Consider the following 21,644-nt stretch of genomic DNA (forward strand, 5'->3'; position numbering starts at 1 on the left):
TTCGGGTCGAACGGTGCCAGGGCCAAGATGAACGCTCGCCGCCGCCGTGGCAGCAAACAGACAGTCGGGTGGGGCCGTCGCACCGTTTGATCCGACGCACATCAAACAAACAAACATGTGCGGCGACCAGGGGCGACAGGGCCCGCGGGCAACGCGGCAGGATGGTGCCCAGGGACCTGGAGAGTATTAGGTACCGTCACAGTTCTCTGAAATGAAACGCTTTGAAGATTTAAAATCAGTATGTTTTTTGAGTGATGGTTGAGAGGATAAACTTGTCCTGTTTGGATGAGGTCAATAGGGACATTTAGTCTGTCAAAACAACACGCGCTTCATCGACAATTCAGGTCCCATTGGACAATCGTCACCAAATCTCGCCTCTTATGTAACCAAAGGCAGGACATCCAATACTGATTGATCGAGCTTTTGCAGCATGAATAAGTATTCTTCCATTTATTGACCACAGTAGATGTAGTCTGTGTCTTAGTCATTGCGTGGTTCGAGCGATGATGGTGCGCGTCGTATTGCGAGCCAGGGTCTTATGGCGACGGTGAGTCGGCGGAGGGAGAAATTGATCAGCCTTTGTCTAGGGTTCAGAATGACGTGATATGACGTGATATGACGTGTACAGAGGTATGATCTAGGCTAATGTGGTGAAGCCGGGCAGTGCGCTCCGGGACACGAGCGGGTACGGGTGTGAATAGAGGCATCTGAGTGTACTGGACTTTTTGCATTACTACAAGCTATTTCGGCAACCATGTCACAGGAAAGCGCTGTGGCAAGTTCGGCGCTGGACATGCGGCTAATCCCCGAGTTCGATGGCGGTAACGCCTCTGTGGAAGAGTGGCTGGATAAGACGGAGCTCGTCTGTCAGCTGCGCGGAGTGTCCGACATTCAAACCGTCGTCCCCCTGCGGTTGACCGGCGGAGCCTTCAGCGTCTACCAGCAGCTGAAGCCCGAGGAGAAGCTGCAGTACTCTGCCGTCAAAGCTGCCCTGCTGCGGGCGTTCGCTGTGGATAAGTTCCAGGCGTACGAGGAGTTCACGGCGAGAAGACTTCGTGTCGGCGAGAGCGTCGACGTCTACCTGGCAGACCTGCGGCGGCTGGCCTCCCTGTTCGGCGGGCTCGGCGACACGGCGCTGATGTGCGGCTTCGTGGCCGGTCTCCCGGATGCGGCGAGGCATACCTTGAGGGCCGGCTGCCGCATGGAGAGCCTGACGCTGGCCGAGCTGGTGGAGCGGGCTCGGGCGCTGATGGCAGAGAATGCCGTCGCTGCAGCCGCTGCCGCCGCTGCGCCGGCCCGTTCCCGCCACACGCCGGCGTCATCACGGTGTTACCGCTGCGGTCGAGCCGGTCACTTCGCTCGTGACTGCCGGGCGGAGAGGAGAGCGGACATCATCTGTTTCCGGTGCGAGCAGCCAGGACACGCCGCGGCACGCTGCCCGGAACGGATGCCGGGAAACGCGTCAGGAGAGGCGGTGTCTGCGCCAACCTCCTCTCGGGCAGCCCAAGAGTAAGAGGCGCGCTACCGACGGTGCAGCTGCTGGTGAATGGGCAGCGCAGAGTGGCTGTTATCGACTCGGGCTGCAGCTGCACCATCATCCACGAGTCGTGCTGCGCGAGCTGGAGACGGTGCGGCGTGACTGTAATGGCCGTCAACGGGTCCCGGCTGCCAAGCAGCGGAGTAACGGAGGTGGCGGTTCAGCTGAAGAGCGGCGGGCCCGCGGTGACGCTCAGCGCCGTGGTAGTGCCGGACAAACCACTGGGCGTGGATATGCTGGTGGGGATGACCGGCATCGCGGCGCTGGGCGGGGTGACAGTGCGGGCGGCGGACGATGTGGTGTTCGGTGCCAGCGAGAGGCCCGACGTGGCCGTGCCGGGCCCGGGAGGGGTGCCGCCGCGATGCAGCGCCGTGACGCCCCCGGCGTTGACCGTGGAAGAGCGAGACTTCACGGTCACTTATGACGCGAAAAGTCAACACTGGACGGTGGCGTGGAAGTGGCGGAACGGGGCGGAGCCAGGGTGCCTGAGGAACGGTGTCCCCCAGTACGGCGTGCCGGCCGAGGCACGGCAGGAGTTTGATGCTGAACTCCGTACATGGATCGACAACGGCTGGCTGGAGCCGTACGACGAGACGGTGGACGGGCCGCCGCGCGGGCTGATCCCTCTCATGGCTGTTGAACAGCAGAACAAGACTAAAGTACGACCAGTCTTAGACTGCCGCGAGCTCAACAGCCATGTGGAGGCACACACGGCCGACGCTGACGTATGTGCCGACACGCTGAGGAAATGGCGGCGGCACGGGGCCAACGTCGCCGTCGTCGACCTGAAGAGGGCGTACTTGCAGCTCAGGACCGATCGTCGGCTGTGGCCGTTTCAGACAGTCGTGATTGATGGCCAAAGGTACGCTCTTACCCGTGTCGGATTCGGGCTCAACGTCGCGCCTCTCATCATGAAGGCGGTGGTGCGGACGGTGCTGCAACAGGACCCAGTGATGCAGGGCGCCGTCATACCGTACGTCGACGATCTGTGCGTCAATGAGGACGTGGTGAGCGCGGAGCGCGTGATCGCCCACTTCGCGAGCTATGGGCTCCAGTGTAAGCCGCCGGAGCGGGCTGCGGACGGAGCGCGGCTGCTGGGACTGCGTGTGGAGCCAGTCGGGGGTGGGCTGGCCTGGAGGCGTGACAACCCAGTCGGCTCACCGCCCGCGGCAATGACGCGGCGCTCCGTGTTTTCATGGTGTGGTCGTATCGTGGCGCACCTGCCGGTCTGCGGTTGGCTGAGACCAGCGACAGCGTGGCTGAAGCGTCGTGTCAACTCTCTCACACGCGGGTGGGATGACGTCACACACGACGCGGCCCTGCGGGAACAGCTGAAGCACGTGGCTGAGCGACTGGCGAGCGAGGACCCGGCCCGTGGGCAGTGGTGCGTGACTGGGCACCGCGCCGTACTGTGGACGGACGCCAGCTCGATAGCCGCCGGCGTCGTGCTGGAGAGCGAGGGAGGTGACGTCATCGAGGACGCGTGCTGGCTCCGCCGGGACGAGGCCACCCACATCAACATGGCGGAGCTCGACGCCGCCGTGCGGGGCATCAACCTGGCCCTGGCGTGGGACATGAAGACCATCGAGCTGAAGACGGACTCCGCCACTGTTCACCGGTGGGTCAGCGACGCTCTGAGCGGGCGCGCGAGACTGCGAACCAAGGCACATGGAGAGATGCTTATCCGCCGGCGGGTCGACGTCATCAGGCAGCTGGTCGCAGAGCTGGGCATTTCTCTCACCGTGTCTCTAGTCCGCTCGTCTCAGAACCGTTCGGACACGCTGACCCGAGTGCCGTCCCTGTGGTTGCGTCAGGACTCGCAGCCAGCGGACCAGCGGCCGAGCGATGGACAGCCAGTGGCAGCAGCGGCAGTGGTTGGATCGGAAGTGGGAGACGGCGGCGGCGCCGTTACCGTGGACTTCCGACAGGCCGTCACTGACGTACATGTCAGGGCGGGTCACCCGGGTGTCCGACGAACGCTGTATTTCGCGCGTCGGGATGTGTCATCGTCGATTTCCCGGAAAGTGGTCAGGGAAGTGGTGACGGCCTGTGACGTCTGCCGCGCGGTTGACCCGGCGCCGGTGACCTGGAGGCACGGGTCGCTGGCTGTGGAGGGGACGTGGGACCGGCTGGCCATCGATGTCACGCACTACGGTGGTCAGTCCTACTTGTCGGTGATAGACTGTGGCCCGTCACGGTTTTGTGTGTGGAGGCTGCTGCGGCGGTCGGACGCGGCGACAGTCACGAGTGAACTCGAACAAGTGTTCGCGGAGCGAGGCGCACCGGCTGAGCTTCTGGCGGACAACGACACCGCTTTCCGCAGTCGTCAGTTCGCCGCTTTCGCTGCCCGCTGGGGAGTGCTGCTGCGTTTCCGCGCAGTGCATCGCCCCAGCGGGAACTCCATCGTGGAGCGGAACCACCGCAGTGTCAAAGTGATCGCGGCGCGGAAGAAGTGTGGCATCGGAGAGGCCGTGCACCTGTACAATATCACGCCCCGTGACGGCGGGACGGCGGCTGAGGCGCCCGCCAACGGCATCTACCGCTACCCTGTGAGGGACGCCGTGAGACAAAGAGCTACCGCCGGAGCGTCCGAGGAGGCCGTGATAGGACGGCCGCCAGCCCGGCGGGAGGGCGACTTCCAGGTGGGGGACGCCGTGTGGGTGAGGCGGCCGGGCACCCGCTGCACCGAGCGGTCGGTTCGAGGAACGGTGTCTGGCGTGGTGTCGCCGCAGGTGGTTGAAGTGGGCGGCGTGCCTTGGCACATCAGAGACCTCCGCCACTGCGGTGACACCGGGGGACCAGCAGCAGGCCCTCGGACCCCCGACCGGGGCAGCGGGGGCCCACAGGAAGCGGAGGAGGACCGTGCCGGGTCCCCGATCGTCATGACATTCGGTTATGAGGGCGATGGCGCGCCGGGGCGCCCGGTGGAGGAGGCTGATGATGCGGGTGGTGAATGCGGCCGGTCTGAGAGCGACAGCGGCGAAAGGGTGGTGCGCCGAGGTCAGCGTAATCGGCGGCCGCCTGACTTCTTCGGCCACGTGGTGCCGATTGATGCGTTAAACAGCAGCAGCGGAAGTGATGATCTTGAGGATCAGGGTGAGGTGTAGTCTGTGTCTTAGTCATTGCGTGGTTCGAGCGATGATGGTGCGCGTCGTATTGCGAGCCAGGGTCTTATGGCGACGGTGAGTCGGCGGAGGGAGAAATTGATCAGCCTTTGTCTAGGGTTCAGAATGACGTGATATGACGTGATATGACGTGTACAGAGGTATGATCTAGGCTAATGTGGTGAAGCCGGGCAGTGCGCTCCGGGACACGAGCGGGTACGGGTGTGAATAGAGGCATCTGAGTGTACTGGACTTTTTGCATTACTACAGTAGATTCTTGACAATCCTAATTATAACGAAACCTGTGAATCGCTGAGGTCCATCCATGTGTTATCCCTACCCTTAGCAATGTAACTTCTACCACAAAATGTATTTTGCAGTGGCTAATATTGCTGTTATTATAATTTGATAGCCTCTTAGTGCCCAAAGTTTAAACCATATGCTGATATTTTCTATTTTTGTGCAAAATCAAAAATACCGGCATGCTACCGGCAAGACATGCCAGATACCACGAAAAAACCTGCGGTAGTGAAAATTTACCGGCATGCCGGTAGTGCGGTAGGGAAACTTTGCAACTCTAATCCTGACCACTCAACACCTCGGTCTAATAGTTTCAGCAATTGACCGCGGTAGCTGTGCGGCTCGGTTCGCTCGCACCCACCGCGAGTATCCCATATCTGAGCGGCCGGTAGCTGACACCGGGTCAGGGGTCAGTCGGGGGTCAGGGGTCGACCACAACAACAGGAAGTGGAGCGGTACTGACAGTCGGCCGGCCGTCAGCGGACCCTAATCACCGCCACGGGGACCGGGGCGGACCCGGTCACCCGGCGCCCGAGATGGCGGTCCGGGAGCCAGCGGTCCGATGGTCCGGAGACGGCAGTTCCTAATGCAATCATCCCGCACAGACGATGGTACGGAAGACGGGCGAGCCCGAAAGTCGGCGGTCCTCATGATCCGGAGAGCGCAGTTCGTAATGTAAGGCACCTACGAGATCCTGCCGCTGGTCGTCAGATATTGACGGACTAGGGACACTGTTGAGTGTTGACAGGGGTCATCTGACACCTGCCAGAGGTCACAGGGGTCATCTGACACCCGTCAGAGGTCACAGGACAGCCGGCCGCGCCGCCAGCCGACGCCGCGTCCGGCCGGCCCGCCAATGACAATGCCATTGGCCACACGAGCCTGGCAGCACCACAATAAGCCGTCAGGGCCGCCCACTTTACCCTGCCCCCCCCCCCCCCCATCGTTGCCAGCGCAGCCGGGCATGCGTCGTACCCGAACGGGCCGGCCGGCTGTGGGCCCGCTGAGTGGCTGAGTTAGTGAATGTGGGTCCGTAAAGCCGGGTTGTATGAGCCCTTACGGCCATGTTATGAACCCATATGGGCGAGACTGTGGGAATAGACCCACATACAGCCGACTGTGAGGGCCAATGTGGCCACTGGTCAGACTGTGGGCATGGGTCCAGTTGAATGTGTTGCACTGGGCCCATATGACCAGGCTCATATGGAGTAGGGAATGGCTGAATGGCAGTAAGTATTACTGAAAATAGTCGCTCCTCACCACTTGTGTCTGCCAGAACATGCAGTCCTTGGTGATAATTTGATGAGACGGCGTCGTGTAAGTCAGTGATAATGATAAAACATAAGGCATGTAACAGCTAACACCATACAATGGAACTCTTAAATTTTACCAACCCTTATTAGCATAGTAGCATAACCGCAAGCATTACAGTGCTGAGCTTTCTGAAAGAATGCTAAGACAGAATACTACAACTGAAACTTGAAAGGATCTTTTGATGAAACTGATCAAACGATGTTGAACGAGTAAAAAATGCTCAGATACCTAATCTACAAAGGAAATCAAACGATCTTACGAATGCATCTTCCACTGCACATGTCTTTCTTCAATCTTTCTAACGTAAGTGGTATTTCTTAAGTTCCCGAGTCCAATAAAACACAGTACACAAGCTCTACGAGTACATTATAAGAACTTGTACGACCTTCAGTGGATGGCCCAGATTACCACGAACTAAATCAGAATCAGCAACCACCAAAAAACCAAAACGTATACACGTGGTAACCGGTTATGGACTCAAATTTAGGACCGGTCGCGGCGCCGTCCGTCAAAGCCGAGTCTTTTCAAGGTAAGAACGAACCTCAGGCGAACCATCGCCAGTCGCTATACCACAATGACCGACCTTCTTTTGCGTGTGACACTGACATCTCTGCAATTGTGATTTGGATACATGATAAGCTCCTGGAGTACCATTTTCAGTTACCTGTCCTGACATTATATAAACAAGTTCAAATACAGCAATAGCGTGAGGTAAAGCCATTGCATGCCAGCCTTATTGCTAACGTGAGATGACAGCCCTAAGGCAATCCGTCCAATTAAAACGAGCAGATCCGATGTGATCGTGTCATGGAATCAGCCTGCATGCTCGCCTACCCCCGGGAGTGTGCAGAACTTCATTCTATTCATAAATACACTGATAGTGTACTCAGAGAATGGCTAGAGGTAGTGTTAGTATTTGTTACATCTTTACGGCCGCCGGGCCGTCCGGCTGGCCGCCGCTGCTGCAGCGAGCAGCGCTGCGGCGCAGTCTACCCGGCGGGCGCTCGGCCGCGCCGCGCGGCGCAGTCGCTGATTGGTGACCCGTGGATCACGTGACTGGCGGTGATGTGGGGCCGGTGCCGCGGCGGCAGCGCACTCTCGCAGGAGATTCGGGCGGAACCGGAGCGTTGTCCATGTGGTGTGGCTCTCGGAGTCGGACTGATGTGCCGGCTTTGTCAGCTCGCTCCGTGGTGACGTGTTCGGCGTAATTTGTTGCACGCTGTTGAGAATGGGACTGCTGTCCTGTTTGAAGCCCACCAACTAAATTGCGCCGAACAGCCAAAATCTTAAGAGGTGGGACTGCAGTCCTACCTCTAACATGATCCTCTTTTGGCTACCGGAATTTAATTTACATGTTTGCGGCAATTAACTCGTACCCATGGCCTCACCGTGGTTTCAAGGAGGCAATTTACGGGTAGCGACTGCGCTCATGTTGCATTCGAGTCACGTTGTAATATCAAGTCATTGCATTGCACAGTTTTGTTTGTCTGTTTGATTGACTTATCGTGGCAATAAGACGTGAGGAGCCAAATCCACAGTCTTTTGGTTAGATTTGATTTGGACAAAGGCCAGAGGCGAGAGGGGAATCGAACAGTCGGGCTGAGTTCCTGACATAAGTCCTCCGGGCCGGATCGTCTTTTCTTTCGTTGGGACTTCCGTCTTGGCGATTGGACTGGCTTTGTTGGGACTTCTGTCCTGGCGATTGGGCTGGCCTTCGTTGGGACTACCGTCTTGGCGATTGGACTGACTTTCGATTCCTACTTTGCTGTAATTCTCCTCTCGTGAAATTGAGGTTTTTCCGCTCGATCGGATTGATGTCCGGTTAGATGGTTTTGCTATAATTTGTTTAACATACAGTCCACTTGGTACTTGAATTTAAGTTGAATTTTGAAGCCTGTCTTATCATGGATGAACTTTTGAGTACGAGAACAAAACTTCGTTCAAAGGCCACGAAACTGTGCAATGAGCTTCGAATTTACCGAGAAGGTGATCGTAAAAACTTGGACCCAGACCTACTTGCCCTCAAGCTCCACCATGTTCAGAAGTTGCAGAGCGAGCTGCACAGCACACAGGCTGAGCTCGACAAGCTAGGGCAGGTAGATGATTCTGGTCACATGCAGACCATGGAGGATGAGGTGTTTCTTGGCTCTCGCCTCCTCACCCGCCTTGAAAGGGCTGAGGAAGCCAAGGAAAGGGCTGAGCCACCGACTGTGTCGGGAAACGCTGATTTTAAGTCTTCCATCTCCGTGAAAATTCCTACTTTTCACGGGGACATCATGAAATGGTCTGAGTTCTGGGAACTATTTGAAATCTCGGTCCACAACAATCCTGGCTTCGCGGATATCCAGAGATTTGTGGTGCTTAAATCGCACTTGGCTGGAGTGGCTCTGAGATGCGTTGAGGGCATACCCGTCTCAGGTGGCGGGTACGCTGAAGCTGTCTCAGCTCTCAAAGAGCGCTTCAAGCGTGATGACCTGGTCCGAGAGACCTTAATGAGAGACATGTTGAGCATGCCGTCGGTCCCCCAAAATGACCTGAAGGCGATGAGGTCTCTCATAGATCATTTGATGGCACATACTCGCGCTCTGAGCACTCTGGGTGTCAGTTCCGACAGTTTCTCTAGCCTGATGCTGCCGGTCGTTAAGGAAAAAATCCCAGAAAGCTGGCGTCTTGAGTGGGCCAGACGAGAGAGCAGCGACTTTTCCGAGTTTTTGGAGTTCCTGCAGCATGAGATGCGAGTCCGGGAGTCTGCCAGAGGGAACACAGTATCGACTGTCTCCTCTGAAGTTCCGATCTCGGCACCACCTGCCATCAGCAGCTTGCACACCCAACGCATGGCCCGCACCGGGAACAGACCCAGCGCGCCGGTGTGCGGATGCTGCAGACCTGGCTCCCATAGATTGGATCAATGCACGAAGTTTCAGCAGCTCTCGGTTGAGGCCCGATGGAAGAGCGCTAGAGCTCTAAATTCCTGCTATCAGTGTCTTCGGTCGGGACATCTGGCTGCAGCCTGTCGTGGCAACTCGTGCCCCATCTGTGGTAAACGGCATCACTCATTGCTTCACTACGCGAGTGCTGCACCACAGAGAAACAGTGATGAGAGACCCGGGTTGTCACCCGAAGCTCCATCCTTCTCCCCTTCTCAGACCACAGCTCGGCGCACCCAGTCTGATGCTGACACTCGAGATGCTGTCCATCAGGATACCCATCGCTACAATGCCACAAGCATGTCTGGAAAGGAAACCTTTTTCCAAACGGCATTGGTCGATGTTGAGGGACCCGGAGGCAAGAAGAAGGCACGTCTCCTCATTGATGGAGGCTCGGACGCCTCCTATATCAGGACCTCTTTGGCAAAGGAGCTGGAGCTCCCGGTTACAGATACGGGCACGTTTGCCTGTGTCGGGTTTCAGGAAAGGAAGGAAGACGCCAGGTCCTATGAGCAGGTCCAAGTGACGCTCCGCAGTCGGTTCGGTGGCGAGCCCATCACGTTAAAGATGTGGAGCACGGAGTTCTTGTGCTCGCCTCTCCCGGCAACCTCACCACCCACTGGGCCTTCCGGACTGCCGGATTTGATGGCCGACGATTTTGACGGTGGGGAGGTGGACCTCCTGATCGGCATAGATTATCTATATCATGTCGTGTTGTGGGAGCAAATCGAATTTGGAGAGGGGATGCGGGCCATAGAGACCATCTTTGGTTACGTGCTCCATGGGTATAATGGTGACTGTTCACAGACTCAGCCTCGTCACCAGGCTTCCCACTGCCGTCAGCTGAGACAGGTGTGGCGCCTGGATGAGATGAGGTTTGGCCAGAATGCGGCCATGGGAACGGAAGGCATGCTGCCTCAACCACATTGGAGCGAGCCAGTGGGCTGCTCCAGTGCAGAGATGTCTGTGACATTGGACTCGCATGATCGCTCCTCATTCGACCATGATTCCGCAAGGTCACGAACCTCGCAGATTTCAGAGCTGCTGAATGCCGAAAAGACTCACCTGTGTGGTGAACAACATAAAACATTGACAAACAAAGACGGGGAGATGACTCTCTCTGTCAAGGGGTTAAATGATGACCCAGAGCAAAATGGAGAGGGCGGAGCCAGGCTGTCGCCGGGCGAACACAACTCCTGGGCTGTGGCCCGGAGTCAGGGTCTAGAGCCCTCCTCGTCTCCCCATGGGGAGATAGACACATCTGCTGTGAGCGGGATGGACCGGAGCCGGAGTGCTGTAGCGCCCCGGCGGCCCCGGCGGTGCCCGTCAACGCCGATGCTGGGAGACTGTCGGCAGCCGTCTCCGAAGAGACGTCTTCGGAGCCGCTGGAGGAGCGACGACCCAAGACCGAGGTGGAGCCGGAGCTGGAGGACGCCTGCACATCCGGCAGCACCGCCTCACTTCTCAGCATTCCCACGCCTGTGGAAGAGGAGGAAAAAGAGGACGTAGCCGACGACGCTGGTCTCCGGTACAGGAGCCCATGGTCAGCTGCGGGAGGACTGACGAGGCCCGCAATGACAGCCGCAACCAAGTTCGCGTGCGGCCAGTGAAGTGAAGTGTGCCTGCATGTAAATGTGTGCGCGTTTTTGTTGAAAATGTGTTAACTTTAGAGTTCCCACATTTTGGTGGGGAGAAATGTTAGTATTTGTTACATCTTTACGGCCGCCGGGCCGTCCGGCTGGCCGCCGCTGCTGCAGCGAGCAGCGCTGCGGCGCAGTCTACCCGGCGGGCGCTCGGCCGCGCCGCGCGGCGCAGTCGCTGATTGGTGACCCGTGGATCACGTGACTGGCGGTGATGTGGGGCCGGTGCCGCGGCGGCAGCGCACTCTCGCAGGAGATTCGGGCGGAACCGGAGCGTTGTCCATGTGGTGTGGCTCTCGGAGTCGGACTGATGTGCCGGCTTTGTCAGCTCGCTCCGTGGTGACGTGTTCGGCGTAATTTGTTGCACGCTGTTGAGAATGGGACTGCTGTCCTGTTTGAAGCCCACCAACTAAATTGCGCCGAACAGCCAAAATCTTAAGAGGTGGGACTGCAGTCCTACCTCTAACATGATCCTCTTTTGGCTACCGGAATTTAATTTACATGTTTGCGGCAATTAACTCGTACCCATGGCCTCACCGTGGTTTCAAGGAGGCAATTTACGGGTAGCGACTGCGCTCATGTTGCATTCGAGTCACGTTGTAATATCAAGTCATTGCATTGCACAGTTTTGTTTGTCTGTTTGATTGACTTATCGTGGCAATAAGACGTGAGGAGCCAAATCCACAGTCTTTTGGTTAGATTTGATTTGGACAAAGGCCAGAGGCGAGAGGGGAATCGAACAGTCGGGCTGAGTTCCTGACAGGTAGTGGATGCGGCGCTGATATCACACTGCTACTGCTGATCCTGTCATTCGTGGCTGATTTGGTCCGCTGCTGAACCTTTTGTTTCGGGATAGCCACCACGACCAATGTTCAGTGATCAACGGCTATCTATCTGTCAGTGAAGTCAATGACTAATACTGAGCAAAGTCAATGACCAACAGTCAATGATCAATGAGATCAATGGTTAGAGGAGTCTATGGTCTCACTGGCCAGCGAACAGTGCGGTCTGTGGTCAGCGATTTCAATCGATCATTGAGCGGCCAGCTGTGGGCAACCAGCGCTGACACCGGCCATAGCTCAGTCAGCGGTTTGTAACTATCTACAGTCAGTGACTGACTCCGTTTACCTGAACGATAACCAGCTGACCGCCCCCTCTCAAAGGTTGGAACGGGCCAGGTGTCGGTACAAAGCTAGCTGCAATACATACTACAAGATGAACCGGCCACCTTATGAGCCAGCGTCCGCCCGAAGGTCCACTCGGTGGGGTGGAGCGCTGCTGCTGCCGCCGCCGCGCCTAAAGCCGTTGGTCTGGGCGGAGGCTGGCTACCGCGCCGGACACTATACGGGAAACACCCTGAGGTGGGGCGTCTCCTTAGAGAGGGCAGGAGACACCCTCGTGGGGCGCGGCCCAACAGCAGGCGAGACGCAATCCCTCAGATAAGATATCTCGCTTCAAAGGGGCAAGATGAGCGAGTGTTTCTTTGATGGGGCAGTTTCTTCGAAAGTGAAGGAAAGTAACTCCACCAGAATAAAGAGGTGATGACACTTTCCAGAGCGGCGCAAGCGACATTCCATGTGGAACATGAAGAAGCACGCAATTCCAATTACCGACAAATACGAATAACTATGTGCTGCACAAATTCGGCTACAGCGGTAATATTTTAACCGATGTGAGCCCCTGAGCAATGGACCGACTATTCTAAGCAAGTTCCCTGGAATTAAGAAAATAGAATTAGTAAGGAAGGACAGAATTAGTAATCAGCGTCGCTTGTTTTAGACGAGACGGAAATATAGGCAGACACGACACATATACCTACTAAGTTGGGGTACGTTGCTAATTTATGCTGCACTACCCACGCGGCCATGACCAGTTTTAGAAGTTATATAACGTTTCACAGAAGTTTGCCATCAGCGCGGCCAATTTTAGCACCGTTCAACAGAGCCGTCCGTCACCGAGAGCCGGTACCATGTCAGACCTTTCCTTCAGGCGGTGACGGCGAGGGGCGCCTGAAGGGAGCGTCGCCTGGTCAACACAGCGTCCTCACTCACTGGAGAGACAGAGGAATTCACAGCCTCGGAATTCACACCTCCCACACAGCCTTCTCACCGCCCGCCCTCGAGCTTCTCACCGCTCACCTCACCACTCTCCCGCTCTCTCACGTGGAGCGCACACACAGACACACATTGGCGTGCACTGACAATATGCGCCGCGACAGAGGAAGGTCGCGTATCGGGACGGATGGTCGCTTTCCGCGCCCACGAACAGTGGCCTTCAGAGCGGCGGTGCTCAGTCCCGCCGGGTTTGATGCTATAACCAGCCGGTATGGATTCGCCCGGGCTCTCGCAGATGGGCGTTTGCCGCTAAATGATTTGACGTGTCGATCAACTATCAACGCAAGAAATCGCCATTAGTTGAAAATATCAAAGATTCAAGAGTGTCCGAATGATTGGACATTGTGCTGGTGCAACGCAGTGAATCACTTTTCATTCATTTGACGAGACACAGACAGCCAGTCCTTATTTTCTGACAGCTAATACCAGAGCGGACATGTTTGACGTGTCGAGCGCACCGCCGCCGGTGCCTCTGTCTGCGCGGGGGTCACCGGCCGGTGTCGCACACGGGCCGTCGGGGTCAGGTCGGTGTCTGACCCCAGTTTCCGGTCGGCCGGACCAGAGGTGGCGCCGGTCACGCCCGGGGCACGACCCCGGCGCAGGATCGTCGGACATATGCGTACCGCCGTGCGAATATTCCCAGTAGCACCCGGCGCGCCCGCCATTCATTGGCCGGGGCCAAAAACGAGCCGGCTGGGGGCAGCAGGTGCCAACTACAGGCCGTTCTTGTCCACAGCTGGCTTCCGACAACCATGAAGGCATGTTTCTCCCAGGCTTTACTACGTCTGAAATTCGGTGATTATGAGTTTCGCAAGTCATCGTCGCATAAAAAATGAGTGTGTTAAAGGGAGGAATTTTGTAACACTATATGGAAACCTTATGTATGAGGTCCCAAAAATTGTCAGCCACAACGCTTTGGTGCGCTTGTATGACCAGAATTGGTAAAAGCATCAATTTCTTTTGTTCAGCTAACGCCTATAGCCAGTGCTCCCTGTTCAGAGGTCAGCCATTTAACCCCACTTCCCCTCACACGCGTCCGTTGACCCGAGGGCAGAGGCTCCCCGGACCAGGACCGCTGCAGGGACAGCAGCGGGGGCCACGACCGCGGGGTGTTTACACCCCGTCCGACTGGACGGCCGTCGACCTCAGGGTGTACCCTCAGGCGACACCAGGTCAGCAAGGCTCGAGCCAACATTCCGAGATGACACAGCCGATATTGCTGTCCCAGTTATCAGCTCCGGGGCGGTGGCCGGCGGAACGACACCACCTGGTCAGAAGACGTGGTGTGGCACTGTCAGACCCAGCCGAGTATAGGGACACCACCAATGACACCCGGTCAGTGACCTGACCTGACCGGTGACCCGGCCGAGGTCAGGTGTTCCGCTCAGAGCGGCCGGCAGGGGCCGCGGGGAGGGGAGGCGGGGCGGGGACGGGTCGACCGTAAACAGAGCGGCGGCTGTGTTTGTTTGAGTTGGCCGGCCGCCGGCCCGTCTGCTCGGCGTCAGTCGGCGCCGGCCGCCGGCCGACACAGCACACACTTCCGGTGACCGGTCGAGGACGACGCGCCGACCCGGCCCGGCTGACCGGTCGCCCGGTCGACAGGGTGGTTCTCCCATATCTGATTCAAAGAACAGAGATAGTCGGCAAGAGTTGGATAGGTAATTATCCGGAAGTGAAATCGAAACGATCATCTAATTAAAACTTGAATAAAAATCATCTTCCCAATCGATAGCAATTGTTTCATTGCCGATATACCTTTTCAACTAAGCAGACAGTCTGTACCAGGCCTCAACGAGCGGTTACAGGCCAGGACAGTCCTCCCTCGTCCTAATTAGCGGCGCCATCTCGGCAGTCGCACTTCGGCGTCGCCCGGGCGGCGCGTCTGCCGGCCGCGGACGAGTTATCGCCGCCCCAGGCACGCTCAGTCCAAACAAGTTCGGCGGCTGCCGACGAGTGATCGCCCAGGCGACCCATACCGTCTAATTAGGCTGTAGCGTTTTGACATCGCTTCGTCCAGCCCGCGTCCCCAGCCGTCTGCTGTCGAAGGGGGGGGGGGGACAGACCCATCGGCCGGCGAGCGTGACAGATTTGACAGTCCGTCACTGTCGACATCTGTCTCCCGCGGCCGTCACCTTGACAGTTGACAGAACCCTGCCGCCCCTCCCCTCCCCTCCCTGTGCCGGCGGAAGCGACCGTCTGCCGTCGCGCGGCCGCTCACTGCGCCCGTGAGGGGTCCGCGCGGCCCGTCTCCCCCTCCCCTGCTCCGCTCCGGCGGCCCGAAGGAAGCGGAAATGGGTGTGCGCCGCGCGCCGGACACGCTCAGTGCCGACAGTGATTTTCTCACGGTCGGGGTGCCGCCAGGCGTGACGTTCAGGATCACAGCCGAAAGGGTGAGCTGGCACCTGCCGATACTGACAGGAGGATAAAGACGCCCGGGTCCTGAGCTTAGTTACTGCAGAGGCTCATGAAATCGGAATAGGAAAGAATGATGACAGCGATTTATGTAGTGACCATTACAAGTTTAAGCCGTTTGCCACGTTCTGCCATTAGATTACTTGGTGCACAATGCAGTGCAGAGTAGGAGGCACCTGTTCGGCGTTGACGTTTCCTCACCCTCGCTCCACGGAACCAGGCAGTCCTTGCCGAAACAAAGCATATTAGCGACAATGAACTTTTTTTCTCGCATGCACGACAGGGACTGTTAAAAAAGACGGCGTGGTTAAAAAGTGTCAAATTCGCGAGGTGCATTAATTGTAGCCTGACAGCATCGTGACATTCCTTCACAAACTGAATGACTGAGCTTAAGTCCATTCATTCAAGAGTAGCTAACCTCCAAATTGTTAACAAATAGACGTTTTGTCCCCATCCCCTGAATTTGAGACAATATAAAAAAAAAACAGATTGGCAATGGCATCCCCGACAAACACGGTAGGTAGGTAAATATCTCACACATCAAACGTGGGAAGAATGAAATCTAAAGACTGTTTCTGAAATAGCACGAATGACGATACATCGATAGGTATAGGTAATGCTGCATGCACTGTAACGTTTGCTCCTCCCAACTCTTCAGACTTACCTCGGTATAACGGGATGCTCAACGCCCATGACCTAAATACCTATCGCTATAAGTGCATTGAAAAAAGGATATTCATCGAATCTGATGTACCCAAATGTGAAAAGATCGCTACAACCTTTACCCGTTGAACCTTTTTATCGTATTTGGCATCGGCCCTACCATATGCACCCGGACCCCGGTCTGCTCGTTTTTAGCACTCGCTCCCAAACCAACACCAGCCGGCGTTCACAGAAACGCTGCACGGCGGCGACCGGAAATTCCAGACGCGTCACCATGGCAACCACGACGTTTGACCATCGGCACTGACCCCACCGTGTCCTTCCGGCTCTGACGGGTAGCGCGAGCGACCGGTTCGGCAGCGGCAGTGGTCCGTTACCTGGTTACGCCCCCTCCCCCGACCGACCGATCCGGGTAGCATCCAGGTGGGGTTGAGCACGTGGGTAGGGGGGGGGGGGGGGGGCGCTGTCCCGATGTCAGCACTACAGCTCCGACCCCTACCGACCTGTTCTCCAGCCCTGGTAGCAACGCTGGTGGGTTGAGCCATACAGAGCGAGGTCTATGATTGAGCCCAGCACCAAACGAGTCAAGCACCCCTCCCCCTGCTCGCCCGCCCCTCCGCTTCCGGCGACCGGTCGCCCCCCGTGACTGGACCCCCTTCTAACGGGGCCGGGCGGCGCCACAGGTGCATCGACTGCCGCCAGCAGTGAGCACCTTCCGGCAGCCAGAGCCGCCACACAATGACCGGGTGTGCCACTAACACTACCCACTAGACGGCTATAATTATCCCGTTCGTGAAATAACGGTTTGGCGGTGATTTTTACCAGGACAAGCAATGCAATGAGTTTTCCAGCACTAAAAATACACCGCGGTTCCAATTGTTTATGATGACGGCCATTCAGTCGTAGCTTTCCAGTGAAGGCGCGCTGTTTACCGGCTGAGAGAAAACACGGTCTCTGAGAACGAATAGCTTATAGTTAAATATCACTATGAAAATGAACCATAATCAAGTTGTAGTGGAATACATTGGGATGCTATTGAACGAAAACCATATTCAGAACTTTTGAACTTGTCCATTTTAAAGTCGTAAATCAGCGCAATAGCATGTGCTCGGATGCAACGGAAGATGTCACCTCACCACGGAGGGACGGCAGTAGAACAGACTCATGCAGGGCAGATCGGCAGCAGTTACGTGCAGAGCGGGACAGTAGCAGTGGTAGAGGCTGGTCCTGACGCCCACACTCCTTAGGACAAACCCGTGCTCGTAGCACGCTAACTGTGCATATCAGTGCCGAGGCACACGAACAGTCAGCGTACCTCAAAACTCGTGAAACGTAAAAGGAGTGTATCCATTGACCGATCTGACAATGAACAGGAATCCAGCGACTTGGGAGAATCCACCGGTAAATAGTACTGGAAAGCGCCATTTACGGATGTATGTAGCTGACACCTATCAGTCATCTCACACGCTCTGCTCTTTCGTCTACTTGTTACAACTGCGGTATCTGAACAGCTGACTATAGAACAGCTGGGCGTGGCGTTACATTGGCTTCATAAAACGAACTGCCCGAATCGTATCGACAGATTTCCTTTTAAACGAAAAAAATTATACCGAGTACATGATTACATAAATTTGATATTTTGAGGGGGTTATTTTGTTTCAGGTTTTTTTAAGCCGAAAATATCTCCCATGATATAACAAATGTAAAAAAGAGAATGTCGCGCCGTCTGGTCACCACGATTACGTCACGGTTGCAAAACTAAAAATGTGATTTTTGTTCACGCCAAACCAAACAATCGCCTGTTTTCGGCAACCATGCAACACACGTTGGATAAAAATGGCGGATTTTTAAACTGAGAATCTGGGGAGCCCAGCATCAATAGATCTCACAGTAAAATGCTTCTGAGCATCGACTCTTTCACTGCCCTCAAACCCCTAGTGCTCCAGAGATTTTCTTTTAGGGGATCGGGTTCACCTGGGGGCGAGAAAATGCAGAGGCAGGTACCAATGCTCCGGTTGAATACAGTCCGAAGACTCTAAAAAAAAAAAAAAAAACGCTGGGCCTTCAGGACGATCCGGAGCAACGTTACGGGTGTTATACTCGCAACAGCGTGACGTCATTGTCATGGTCCTGATACAGATATACAGCCGCAGCTGACCGTATAGCGTTCCCACCGTCCCACCAGACACTGAGATCCAGATGGCCCGCAAAACGGGCTTTGCGGTCTAGAGCTCCTTCCACATCAGCTACCTTCCAAGAGTGGCTGCCGCTGTAATCCTTCTGCTGTCTTAGCGAAATTTGATTGGATTTGCCCACCGGTGTTCATTGCACGACTGGTGCTGACGCGATTCGGGCCAGCCAGACAGGAATTCCGTGTTGATGCTTGCAACAGAAAACAGCGACGCCCGTCGCGCGGCGGGCCACTGAGCGCTGGTCAAGGACACTGCTCTAACGGGTTCGGATCGGACGCGGAGCAGGCTCAGTGCAGATGTGACGGACGTTCCTTGTTAGCGGTCAGCGCAACCAAACATGTTTGTCACTTCAGTCAGCGACTATGGACACATCTATTTGTTATGCATCGATGGTTGAATGGCGTTGGATCGCGCGTCAATGGCTTGTATCAGTCATCACCTCAACGTCCAAGAAACGACTCGCAAATAAAGCGAGTCAGTCCGTTTAAAAGACTAGCTCTACCGATGATGTGACGAGGGTTTCACAACGATTGCATGGGCTTTTCGGCCTTCAAATTCACGCTGACGCGTTCGAGGTATTTTTCACAGAACACGACTAGAATGCGGAACCATTGCGAAAAGTTCGTCATCATATATAGCCCGTTAAGTTTTTCTTTTTCACGTAAGGATCGACAGATGGACGTATGATATCTTGATAGCTGTCAGATATGATGAACACAAAGTGACAATGGCCATATTAAATCTACTTGCCAGGGAAAAACGCTGTTGTAACCCACGATGTCACAAATCATATTTACCAGAGGCACACCTGGACCATCACACGGTGACGAGGTTAATGGTGTAAAATACGTGCCCTCATGACGTCAACAGTTGCAACGCCCCCCCCCCCCCCCCTCCAATGGCGCTGCAGACACAACACCGCTGCATCCCTGCAGGACGCAGGTCGATGCATCATTGTGGAAGAGCGCATCGTGTGACAAGCTGCTTCCTTCCCAATCCCTGGCGCACCACGTTCGAACAGACTGAGTACACCTTTTTACGCCCAATTTAGGCGGAAGTGCACACATTTCATTAATAGTGCAGGTGATTTCGATGGTTCGGCATAGTGCCTTCATATATTGAATTGCGGCACGATATTCGTCATTGTGCACCCCACTCCGTCATAGTGCAGTTAAAAGTGGCCCAGGTTCAGACATATTGGACTTAGTGCAAATAATAATTCGTCAGGTTAATTCAATTTCGACATACGGCATGTGCTTACGGCAACGTTCAAATAAATCCAGCACTGTATAAATAAGCGATTATGTAAACAAATCTCACCTTCCTACGCAACTTAAGCCCTCAGCAAAGCTCTGGAGCTAATGAAGAATGTGGGATGTCACGTGAACGTGAAATGCGCTACACCTTTTTACGGCCAAATATAGAAATAGTGCACACAGTTCAGTTTAATAGTGCAGCCGATTTCGACAGTTCGGCATAGTGCACCTCTAGTTCGGCCAAGTGCATGATATTCGGTAATAGTGCACACGTTTCAAATGAAGAGCAATCAATTTAGAAGATGGTGCGTTCAAATTCAATGAGCCGTAGGTTCAATTTCGTCATAGTGCACGGTTTCGTCATGTGGCCTGATAGTCGGCGTCCAGCAAAGCGATTTAGGCGATGATCAAGTGAATTCGCTGCTGGATTGGGAAAATATTTTTGAAAGCCCCTATCTGCCTGTCAAGAGTAGCGTGAATCTTGGTCAAAAACCTGCTCAAATGCAGTTTCAGCTCTCAGGAATTAACTTATCATTAGTCTCGCTCTAAGAACTCGGTGACACGGTCGAGTGGCGGTCACGTGGCATTCAGGGCTTCTGAATCGGGTGCATAACTTCGTTGCTGGTTCAAAAAGATCAGAAATGCTATGGATTCTTGTTATCGCCTTTCAGCATCATGGCGAATTTGATTGAACAAAGCCGAAAAAATATTGCTCATGCCGGATATATAAGCACCCGACGAATTATGTGCACTATGTCTTATATGATTGAAGCTAAGGCACCCAGATGAAACATTAAATACCCTCTACCTTTTGCATCCAGAGCAGTGCAGCTGGCTACTTGACTTTTTTGCGTTGCTGACTGACTACGAGTGTCATTGGAGGCTCAGGTAGCGTGAAATGTCAAATAAAAATTGTTATTACTTATTTATGCAATGCCGTGTTACTGAACAGTGTCTAAATTACATGCGGGACCCCGAAATTGAAACGATCTGACGAATAATGTGCGATATGTCTAATATGCCTGAACCCGGGTCACTTTAAACCTGCACTATGACGAAATGGCTGCAATATGGCGAATATCGTGCCGCGATTCAATATATCAATGCACTATGCCGTGCTGTCGAAATCGCCTGCACTATTTTTGAAATGTGTGCACTGCCGCCTAAATTGGGCCTTTTCATTACATTCATTAAAATCTCGTTAATTTTTATTAGCAGTAAAATTTCAATAATTTAGTAAAATTTCATTAGCAGCTTGTTTGAACGGCACCACGCTACACTTGATGAACAGCAAGAGCGTTGTCAAAAATATTTTCTAGATGGGGCACCGAATTCGCTTGAAGGTTAACTAAATTGCTTTGCGGTACGCCGAATACCAATGCATATGACGAAGCAATGCACTCTGGCGAAACTGAAATCGCAACTACTGAAAATGAATGCATTCTCTTTTAAATTGCTTGCACTGTTTCGGAGCCGTGTGCACTATTACTGAATTTCATGCACTCGGCCTAAGAAGCGGTGCACTATGCCGAACTGTCGAAATGGTTGCACTATTTCTGAACTGTGTGCACTATTTCTATATTTGGCCGTAAAAAGGTGTAGTCGTCAGTTGTCAACTCCCGCTATCCAGAAACAAGGTCAAATGGAGAGACAAGTAACAGATATCCGACTGCGTCCAGTCGAGAGGCGTCGAGTTTCCGCCGCGCAGCGCCCATATGGCTGGTCAGCGCCTCTGGTCATCTCAGTCCGCGGCGCTGGCAGGAGCGGCGCGTCCGCCCGCCCTCCGCCGGACGCCCTTCACACTCGAGTCGGAAAATAAACTGCCAGCCCACTCGGGGCTGTGGTCGACTCCGCCCACCCCGTCCGCCAGCTCGGCGGCGCTTCCCGGACTCCAGGAAGGAGCTCAAAACCTGATGTGTGCGCTTCCAGCAACCGCGGCCACAAACACAGCTGCCGCCGTCGGCATAAACCGTCCTATCGAGCCGGTGACGTCATTGGCTCCAGACGGCCCAGCCCGCCGAGAGCCGGCCGTGTCCGGAGTGCGGCGCATCAGCGGCGAGTGCGGCGCACCAGGTGTCGGCGCGCGGCGCACCCATCGCGCCGCGGTCGCCGCATTCCGGGAGACGCGTCAGAACCGCTGGCATCTGTCAGAGCGGCGCCTTCCCGTCGTTTCGGACGGGCGTGA

At 55.2% G+C, this 21,644-nt stretch overlaps 3 protein-coding genes across 3 annotated transcripts in view; 2 read left to right on the forward strand and 1 right to left on the reverse strand.

Moving 5' to 3' along the window:
- Positions 1-21,644, reverse strand: part of LOC122387678 (protein sprouty-like) — a 28,013-nt gene that overhangs the window by 2,365 nt on the left and 4,004 nt on the right. The gene's annotated exons all lie outside the window — the stretch shown is intronic.
- LOC122387679 lies at positions 755-1,526 on the forward strand. The gene is made up of 2 exons (XM_043378083.1): positions 755-1,426; positions 1,499-1,526. Exons 1-2 carry the CDS (start codon positions 755-757, stop codon positions 1,511-1,513), a joined length of 687 nt encoding a protein of 228 aa, XP_043234018.1. The 3' UTR covers positions 1,514-1,526.
- On the forward strand, positions 1,645-16,719 carry LOC122387685. The gene is made up of 3 exons (XM_043378091.1): positions 1,645-4,537; positions 10,539-10,725; positions 16,695-16,719. The coding sequence occupies exons 1-3, from the start codon at positions 1,645-1,647 to the stop codon at positions 16,717-16,719; spliced, it is 3,105 nt and encodes a 1,034-aa protein (XP_043234026.1).

This window comes from Amphibalanus amphitrite, unplaced genomic scaffold (genome assembly GCF_019059575.1).
Source record: "Amphibalanus amphitrite isolate SeventyFive unplaced genomic scaffold, NRLGWU_Aamphi_draft 000294F_arrow, whole genome shotgun sequence".
NCBI lineage: Eukaryota > Metazoa > Arthropoda > Thecostraca > Balanomorpha > Balanidae > Amphibalanus > Amphibalanus amphitrite.

Excerpts from the sequence above, each read along its gene's own strand:
- LOC122387679 (XM_043378083.1), top strand. The coding sequence starts at position 755 with ATGTCACAGGAAAGCGCTGTGGCAAGTTCGGCGCTGGACATGCGGCTA.
- LOC122387685 (XM_043378091.1), top strand. The coding sequence starts at position 1,645 with ATGGCCGTCAACGGGTCCCGGCTGCCAAGCAGCGGAGTAACGGAGGTG. Across the intron at positions 4,538-10,538 it reads CGAAAGGGTGGTGCGCCGAG|CCGTCTCCGAAGAGACGTCT; the intron begins GTCAGCGTAATC and ends GACTGTCGGCAG. Across the intron at positions 10,726-16,694 it reads CTCCGGTACAGGAGCCCATG|GTGCATCGACTGCCGCCAGC; the intron begins GTCAGCTGCGGG and ends GCGGCGCCACAG.